Source organism: Notolabrus celidotus, chromosome 1, assembly GCF_009762535.1.
Source record: "Notolabrus celidotus isolate fNotCel1 chromosome 1, fNotCel1.pri, whole genome shotgun sequence".
Taxonomy (NCBI): Eukaryota; Metazoa; Chordata; class Actinopteri; order Labriformes; family Labridae; genus Notolabrus; species Notolabrus celidotus.
In genome coordinates, this window is record NC_048272.1 from 26000237 (window position 1) to 26010493 (window position 10257).

General features: G+C 39.0%; 1 protein-coding gene and 1 long non-coding RNA gene across 2 annotated transcripts in view; one reads left to right on the top strand and one right to left on the bottom strand.

Moving 5' to 3' along the window:
- The window catches only part of magi1b (membrane associated guanylate kinase, WW and PDZ domain containing 1b), a 168498-nt gene extending 159990 nt beyond the window's left edge, over positions 1 to 8508 (bottom strand). The window contains 2 exon segments of the mRNA XM_034684800.1: positions 7664 to 7939; positions 7942 to 8508. Coding sequence (XP_034540691.1) covers positions 7664 to 7939; positions 7942 to 7960 — 295 coding nt within the window. The 5' untranslated portion in view covers positions 7961 to 8508.
- LOC117813774 lies at positions 6111 to 7217 on the top strand. The gene is made up of 2 exons (XR_004631448.1): positions 6111 to 6568; positions 6776 to 7217. It is a non-coding gene; the product is annotated as an uncharacterized LOC117813774 (long non-coding RNA).
- Positions 8509 to 10257: the final 1749 nt, after the last annotated feature.

Consider the following 10257-nt stretch of genomic DNA (forward strand, 5'->3'; position numbering starts at 1 on the left):
GACAGATTTCCTTGGGAATCTTGGTAATAGCTTCAACAGCCTTAAATATAACAGCTGCCTTACACATCTATGATGGTGCTTTCATTTAGTGCTGGGCGATATGGAAAATTATGTTATCACAATAAAATATTTCATATCAGTCGATATCAATAACTACCATGATAAATATCAAATCATTATTTTATTTAAATTTGAATGCAGATTTTTGGTTTGAAGAAACCAGACAGTTTGTTAGTTTGTATCTGGATTTAGTTTTTTTTGTGAAGTTTTAGATTGTACATTCTTATTTTTCTCTGATTGAGGTTATTCCCATAATTTGACTTATACAAAATATAAAACAAGTTGTTTTTCTGTGTATTAGTTTAGTAGAGTATTGTTTTGAGTTGTGCTCTCCCCTTTTAGATTACTAAGGGTTACAGGCAGAGTGATGTTGTTTCCCACAGTGCAGTGAATGCATCACGGTCTTTCCGTGTTCCGTTGTACTACGGTGGCGGTGGACATTAAACGTATTTGAAATGAACAGACAGAAGTTGTCTGTGCTCTTCCTTTACCTACATCCTGTAAGTATATTTAATGAAGTGTATTAATTAATAGTTAAAGCAGAGTCGACTCAGTGTCAGAATAACGACTCTACTTTGAGCTGGTAGGTTTTGAGTTTTCTTCCGTGCATCTGTCGCTCGTTTCAGCTGTGTTTACATTTCGCTCCGAACGTCTTTAAGCCATGCACCCCTCTCACCCCGCGACATGATTGGTTGTTCAATGCCTCTTCTTCTTCGTCTAATTTTGGGTGGCAACTAACATTTAAGGCTCATTAGCGCCCCCTCCATTTTAAGTGGCCTGGGGGTGTAATAACATGATTATTTATATTTAATTTTTATCGAAAATGTTTTATATTTATAGCGAGAAAAATTATACTGCGATAATCATCGTTATCGAATTATCGCCCAGCACTACTTTCATTGTCAGTGTACATTTTATTTAGAGCTAAAGCATGTCATAATGTCAGCTGCTCAGTCAACCACTGTTAAAAAAGCGAACAAACTGTGTCTTTTGATGTTTCTTGGTATTCAGTACTCTCTTTGGGAACTTCTGTCTCCAAACCTAGACGCACTCTTCAGAAACATACACTCCCTTACTGTGCATATATACAATTTGAGGACACTAGATGAGAGCATTCTTCAAAGGAAGGCAAAGGGAACCGCCTCGCTGCCTCCTCAGCCTAACCAAACTCACTATCATAAATTAGTTGGCCCTTCTATTCCACTGACAGAGTGTGTAACTGCAACTGCCAAGTGTGACCAATGCACATTCACATTCAATACAACAGCCTACACTTGAGCTAATTAGGAGAAGAAAGACAATTCTTCAACAAACAAGAGAAGAGACAGCACACATGTGCATGTGTGGCTCTTAAGAGGGCTTACATAAAGAGCTGCATTAGTTAGACTGAACTTCATGGTCTATTTTGTTGGTAACTGAGTGTCCCTCCAATGTATTCAAATGCAAGGCTTAAGCTGAGCACCAACACACACAAATTCAGATCAAAGTGGGCAAGATGCTTATACAGTGCACATGTGACTTCTATCTTACCCTCCCTTCCTTGCTCCTACACTCACACACACACACATTGGCACAGATAGAAACACACACCCTGAAATCGAAGCCAGAGATCTTTCCTAAAGCCGGGCTACGAGGGAGGAAGTGAAGTCGTTCCACCGCTGTCAGAGAACACAAAGGTGGAGGAACGATTTTAGGGCGAGGAGGGGTGTCCAACTTCCTGCTGAGAGAAAGGAAATAAACACTTCCATATGCAATCTCTGCCAGAAACACACACACACACACACACACACACACGCAAGGACACGCAGGGTTTAGACATAATGCAGCCACAAAGTATTGTAAATTCAAAGGGCTCTAGTTAGCAACCTGCACCGCCACTGTATAAAAGGGAGAATATTTGCTGCTTCCAGAAATTTATAGCTAGTAAGGCCTCATTCATCACACCAGCCTGCAAATATAAAGCAGCTTGGAAAGAATTACACTTCACCCAAAGCTGTAGTTTCTCAATTCCTGATTGGTCTGTCAGAGCCAACGGTTGGTTTTACGTGATGTGGACTCAGGTTTCTCCACTGTGTGTGAGCAAATCTTGTTCACCAAGGCGAGCAACACACAGCAGACCTCCTGCCTGGGGAAACCCATGAACTCTGGGCCACTGTGCCATTTCTCATGTCCAGAAAACACACATTAATGCACACATATTTGTTACTTCGTGGTGGAACTCCTTGCACCTGAAATTACCAAAACATACTCCTAAACCTTAAAGTGACTCACAACCTTTGTCTTTAATTCCATCACTAAAACTCCCATCTCTTTGTCTACACACACACACACACACACACTCATGCTATCACAGAGAATCCCCTGATTATTAGCCCACTAACAGAGGGAGAGCATGACTCTAATCTGCTCTCAATCTGAATCCTCCGTGTTGTGATGGTGTGTTTGTATAAGCATGTTTGTGCATGACAGCATGTGTTATCCATGGTGATATTCAGTCATCTATTTTGAATGTGGAGCAGTAGGTCATCTTCTTAATGAAGATTATCCATACAGAAGTTCTGCGTTTTATCAGATTGTCTCATCTTTTCATAACGTAAGTTTTGTTATAATGGCACTTTTCTGCCTGATTATTGAATTGCATTAGTACCGGGTCAGTAGCTCCGTGGTTGAAAAAGGGTTAAAGAGTGAGAGTGCATGTCTGTGTATGTATGTAATAGCCCTAATTACATAATCCAGTTATTTTCCCACAGCCTCTGGCCGATCAATACACATTGAAGCGGACTTATCGTGGCTTAGTCCCCCCAGCAGTGCTCAGGGTGTGTCCCCTACTGTGAATATGTGTGTGTGTGTGTGTGATGCACTTTTTCACTGATACCCAAAGCAAACATTACAATCTCTGTAGCAGAACTGGCGAGAGCCTCTTATCAGCTCAGAGTAAAAAGCCCCTGTGTGTATAAGTGTTTGAATGTGTGTGTACTCTTGACAGGTCTATGTGGAGCACTGAAGGTCCTGACCTGACACATATCAACACTTCTTTTTAAAACAGCTGGCAGTGAACATCAGCATATCCTCAGTGAGTATCAGAGAGCTAAGACGGCACAGCAGCACCTCCCCACACTTGATTAAAGTGAGAAAATGGCACAAGCTCAGGGTAGAATTAGGTCACTCTGATTTTACAGATGGCCCTTGTTGCCAAGCATATTTTCCCAATTAAGACTGATTAGGGAGGGGAAATTCCCAGACAGCGTGAATTATTAAAAAGTTGAAATGGAATCTGATCATGTGATGTTGTATTGCAATGACACCCAACATCCCCAGATGGGTCCTGGAGGAAAAAAAAGCATGGGAGCTGTGGGGCCAGACATTTCTGATTGGTCCAAAGTGAGAAGAGAGTTTCCTGCTCTAGTCTAAAGTCATTACAAACTGCAGAGAGAGTTAGGGGTGCACAATAAACACTGGCAGATGTTACATGAACTTAACTTTAAAGTTATTCAATAAAACTTTGACACTGTTGACATTAGTGTGAAATAAAGTAGCCTGAATGCCTCATGTTTACAAGACCTTCAACAAATCCAGCACTCAACCACAGAAAAAACACGAAAACTACCATCACTCCTTACACGGGACTCCCACCAGATCCAAGTCTGGTCCATCTCCATTACGCTACGGCTCTGTGCTCTCTCGTCCGTCAACACTCACCGGTCATGTTTTTGGAACGCAGCACGGAACAGGTCAGCCGAACAGCTGGAGTCATGTGACTGAGATTTCCCGCGGTGATTTCTGCATCAACGCTTGTCCGACTCCTCTCTTCATTCTTATTGTCTTTACCGGTCTCTGAAAACCTCTGACCTGTTGACCCCAGGCCTGGCTCAGCTCATCATGATGGTTTGTTGTCGTAGCTAAGTGAAAAACGATCTGGCGTTAACACAGTTAGTGTTTTATTCTGAAAATTGACCAGACGTTTTAATTTTGTTTTGGTGCCTGACTTCCTGTCCAGTTCAATCTGCTCTGTGTAGATTGATGCTTTGTGCTCCGGCATTTGGCAAAAATAAAAGTCTTGCGTATCTGATCCAGAGGGCTCCAGCATGCCGGATTAGAGATGCAGCTGGAATGCAACGGAGCAGATCCAGTAGAGGTTAACATATTGAATAGAATAGAAACCTATCAGATCATGGGTTGGGGTTATATTTATTATTATTATTGTTTACTTTCTGTGAAGCACTTTGTAACTCTGTTTAGAATAGTACTATATAAATAAAGTTCATTATTATTATTATTATTATTATTATTATTATTATTATTATTATTTCTGGTGCCATGATGGATCGGAGACAGACCCGACACGGATCTGGTGGAATTTGGCCAGGAGTGTGAAAAACTAAGAAATTCTGAAAATTCAAAGTTATGCGTGTTCATGTCACCATGATTTGTGTATGTTGAATCAATTTGACGGTATTTACTGTCGATGGACATTTCCAGACTGAATCAAAGCCCTTGCACTATGATTAATTGATTATTTTTCACAAAAAGACCTTTTCTCCAAACTTTGGAGAAATGTATTTAATTGGGATAAACCCCTTGAGATGTGCCATCTCGTTTTAGAGGGGGTTCAACAGACTCAGGCTGAGTGACATCTCTAAAACTTTGACGTTGAAGTAGCTCAGACTCTGATCTTTTCTTAATTTTACTTCCTCATAGACTGTTTTTTTACTTGATACTTTGAGGCCTTGAGTCCCTTCGAGAGCACAACAACTATTTTCAATGAAGAACATGTTGGGTTGTTCCTATTTGACATTGCCATATGTGGTGTTTTGTTTGTTTGTTTGCTTGTGTGTTTGTTTGTTTTTGTTTGTTTTGTTTATTCAACTTCTTAACTTGTTTTTGGTACTTTCATTCCCTTTATTATTTTTTATTTTTTTTGTTTATTTATTAATTTATCCGGGGGGGTTTTTTCTTGTACGATTATATTTTTATTTCCATGTGTGTGTATGTACATGTATGTATGTATGTATGTATGTATGTATGTATGTATGTATGTATGTATGTATGTATGTATGTATGTATGTATGTATGTATGTATGTATGTATATGGGTGTATCTGGATATATATGGATGTATATTTGTTTTTTTGTTGTTTTTTTTATACTTATTGCTCTTTTATCTTTTTTAATTATTATTATTATTTATATTCACCTACTCATCGTATTGTAATTTCACTATTCTTTATTTTCCTGTTTGAGTACTTGTCAATCTTTTATTTTAAGTTATTATCACATATTATTGGCTTTTTAAAAAAAAAATTATTCATTTACTTAATATGTTTCTTATACAAAAACGTCACTTTCTTGAATTGTTTGCATTGATCTTTTCTTTGTGATGTGTCAAAATCTAAATAAAAAGATCTTTGAAAAAAAAAAAAGAAGTAGCTCAGACTCTGGAGTAAATAAATTAAGATTTATAACAAAATAATCACAACAGCATAAAATCATTGACTGTATGCAGCTGTTTCATACCCTACAAGACATTATATTTTTATATCTGCTTTATATGCACATACATTTAGTTAGTTTGTTTTATCTGTTTTTCAGTCTCTTTCTTGTCTTAATCTTTATTGATGTCATACATTTTGTGCCATTCACCAGAGGGGGGAGGGTCAAAGAAGATGAATGTGTACAGGCTGAAGATTTTGTGTGACTTTATACTATATTTGATCCTAAAACTTTATTGTTTACTTTTTGTTGCATTATTCCTGGCAGTGCAACTTACATCAATCTTGTCGATATTTGGGTCTTATTTTTTAAGTCATTTTAAACTACAGTCATGGGAAAAGCAGAGGTGGAAACACTACACTTAATCCTGCCTCACTGGGACACTTAAAGGAAGGGAGCCATCTTTATTGTTTGTTGACAGGAGTTCTTTTCCTCCTACCAGAACAAATAAAAGAACTACCAAATGAGTCATCATGTCATCACTAAGATAGCCCCGCCCATCTTCCACCTAATCAGAGGTCTAATTAGACATTGAGTGGAAACACCTGTGCAGGGCTTTTGAACTTCTGTTTGTGCCATCTGTGAACTCACTGCTTCCAAGTTTAAAGTGTTAAAGAGGCTATGTGCTAAGTTTCTTAGACAATATCAACATATCTTAGCTAAAGGAAGTCTGAAGCTTCCATACAGGAACTGCAGTGTGTGAACAAACAGCAACTAATCCGTGATATACGTAGTATTTGTGTGGAACAGAAAGCTGTACTTCAGAGCATGCGATGGCTCAGCAGTAGTGTAAACAAATCAAACCAAGGTATAGATGGAGGCCAGCTCAGGTACACCTCTGGTTATTGTCAGAGCTGAACAGCCTGTTTTCCATTAGCCTTGATGCACCCCAACAAAAACAGGATATTTACATGTTCAGTTGAAGTTTTTTTTTTACATCAACAAAGATTTTCCAGCTTTTACAATGTGCCTTTGTTCAGTGAATGTCTCATACAAGGTAGAATAATGCATTCATCCATGTAAGTGCCAAAGTGACTTATTTCTCAGTGACACCTCATGTGTACTGCGGGTATATTCTGATGTTAATTTGTGCATAATGTAGCAACCTTTAAAAAATCCGGTGCCACTTGTGTGCAGACCCTGCCAATATGGCTCACAGCGTTCACAGGTTATAAATATGTGAAATTGTCCTTGAAGAGTTGCTGTTCTTTTGTCTGTCTCTACAGGAAGTCAATGTGGCCCTGGCTGGCTCTGAGCATCCCTTCAGCAGTCTGCTTCTCCACGCTGGGAGCCTGTCACTGAGGTTTAGTGTCAAACTGCACGGCCCTGCTGAGTCAAGCTGACCATGAACAAGGCAGACCAGCCACACTGGCCTGATGTGCAGGCTTATGTTAGGTGTCTGGATGTTCCCATTCAGGATAGATGCTAGGGAAGTGTTGCCAGTTTTAGCCTGTTTGAGAACTTGTTACTCAAATTGAGGGTAATGTGGTATCACCTGGAATCTTGTAGGAATCCTCCAAAGAATTAAAGTATATCCAAATAACAACAGTTTAAATCTCTAATGGGATTTTTGTGTATTTTGCATTCACATTATGTTGCTTCTTAGCAATCAACTCAATTTAAAGGGTCGGCCAGGAAACTGAATAAAAAGAGAGCTGGATAAACAAAGTGTGTGACCCTGTGCTGTCTCCATGTCCCTGAACCTAACAGGTGGTATTCTCTCTGAAATAGATACACGCTGAATGCCACTGAAGATTCAGTCAACATAACGTGGCTTGGCTACTCGACAGGTGTAACCAGTGTCACTTTCTTAAGTTTTGGCATCAAATCGGCTTTCAGATAAACACACACTCTTCCTAGCAGAACGTATCCCCTTATATTTGCCTTAAGGTTAGGGTCTCCTTAAGGCTGCTTCTTTCAAGAAACAATGGTATAGTCAATGTTGAATTTTGTGATAACTGTTCATTTAATGTATGCCGAATTGACCTATGTGCATCCGTCTGTAACTTATATGTAAGGCTCGGTACACAAAACATGTTTCAGAAATGATAACAACGTTAAAGACACAAGTTAGTACTGAGTTTGGTTGACCCAAAGCCCCTTTCAGTCCTTACCTTGCCTGACCGTTTTCAACCTGACAGCCCCTTTGCAGTTCTTTATCACGGTCTGTACGTCGTACAAAGGTAATCCGGAAATCGAGAGATTCTCCACTTCCAGTAGCAGTTCCCCTTCATATAATTTCCCACTTTTGTAATTCACGACATCCTCGTTAACTTGTCCAATATAGGCGAACTCTCCATTCTCTGCGCCGCCGCGTAGTGACACATTCAAGTCCCCCCGTGCATCCTTGTAGACGGAGCACTCGTTCATCCTGGAGGTCCAGTGGTTTTCTTAAGCACAGGTTTAGACATTGTGGACAGTTCTGAGCCTACACTAAACTAGGAAGGCTCTGCCACTGAGATGAGAAACAGTCACAGCAGCAATGCCGCTCTAAAAGTAAATTTGTATCCGAGTTAAGCGCAGCAAACTTTCTTCCTCCTCCACAGAAACATGAGCGCCTCTGACCGTGTTGTCCCACCGCTCTCCTGGGGTGACAAATAATCAAGCCATTCCTGTCGGCTCTGAAGCCTCTCCTTTACAAAGTGGATATTGTTTTCATTATTTCCGAAACATCCCAGCAGTTTAATCCCTTTTCATCGATGTCATCTTACATCTGCAACGGTCCCACTCACGTCCAATGCCCACTTCTTAAATCCACCCGGCTGCACTACAAACTCACTTTAATAGTTTTTTCCTGATAAAAACTCCTCCTTATTTCTTCCCGTGTCTGGCCGTGACTTTCCCGGTGGTAGTCCCCGTCCTCAGCTCGTTTAACCAGGTACACACAATGCGCTCGTGTACTTAGCTGAATCTCATTCCTACTCTGGGCTCTGCTCTCGCGCTGGGAATGTGTTGCTGTTCCTGCTGCGTTCAGGTGCTGTCGGAATTTTGCACGATAGTTCTAAATGTGAATCCTAATTATTTCTGGCCCCCCAAAAATTGAATACTTTTTAAGACATGCTAAATATAAATATAATTGAATTCATATCATGATTGTTTTTCAATATTGACTCACTCTGCCCTGTTGTAAATCATCCAAATAAGATACACTACCAGTCAAAAGTTTGGAAACACCTTCTCATTCAAGGGTTTGTATTTATTTTGATCATTTTAAAGTTGTACATTAATACCAAAGACATCAAAACTATGAAAGAACATATATGGAAATATTTAATTAACAAAAAAGTGTTAAACAAAGCAGAATATGTTATATATTTCAGATTATGTAAAGTACCTCCCCTTTTTCCTTCATGACAGCTTTACACACTCTTGGTATTCTTTCAATCTGCTTCATGAAGTGGTCTCCTGGAATAGTTTCTAATTAACATGAGTCTTGTCAAGAGTTCATTTGTAGAATGACTTGCCTTCTGAATGTGTTTGAGACCATCAGTTGTGTTGTTCAGAGGTAGGGTTAGAACATGATGGATAGCCCTAGCCCCTTTTCACTACTGTTGTAATCCATATCATGGCAAAACCATATTATTTCATAGTTTTGATGTCTTCAGTATTACTCTACAATGTCAAAAATAATTAAAATAATTAGAAACCATTGCATGAGAAGGTCTGTTGTCCAAACTTTGACCGGGAGTGTATGTATGTTTAACAGATTAATGTACACCATTGAAACAAACTTGTGTCCTGCATGCTACTTAATTATGTTGATCTGCATATATTTTCAAATGCTATGAGAATGAAGACAACACACATTCACAATAAATCACAAGGAAACAAATTTTAGCAAACCTAACTTTATAAAATAAACGTAACTTTTGTGCTGCCTGTAGTAGTCCACATGGCAAATTAGTACACTATATCTCCATTCTCCAAATTAAATTAAAAGGTAGTGCATCATGACTAGACGTATGATTTTCAGTGTTAGCCTAGTGTAGCATTGGGAGTGATTTTTTTTCTCTTGAAAATCGGCAAACGGAGTTCACAAAGAGTACATGAAGGCAGCAATACAACATTGAGCGCATGCGTGTTGATCAAAGCATCAAGGGACGTCCCTGTTGGATTTAGAGAATTTTTGGTTTACCTAAAAAGAGTGGTATCCTGTAAGTTTTCAGTGAAATATATTAATTTTAAAATATTGAACCATCACCATGCACCTCATAAAAGACAAATATCTAGATATATAGAAAATATTGATTAGTCGTTGTAAGACATTGTCAGACATTATCTTTGTAGATATTTGCTTAGTTTTTATTATGAAGCTTTCATTATATGAACTGATACGTAAAGATCAAAAGTTATCTAAAACTGATTGTGACTGGAATGTTACTTTGATAATGACCTAGTCAGACATGCATGGGTTACACCTGTAATCCTGCTCATCGAGATTCCTACATTTCAGGTTAGACAGGTGGTACACCTTGTTTTCATGCTTGGGTGAAACCTCTTCAAACACTCCACAGGGTGTTATGTTGTAAGTGATTGTTTGTCCCCGTCACCAACATGTCTACAGTACATGGTTTACAGGATCCCTTATGACACACATGTATTCAATAAATCAAAACATACACAGAAGCCTTGGATTTTTTTTTTCAGAGATATAATATCAGATCTACACAAAGAGCAGCTATTCAAAACATGTTGTTACCATTTACCA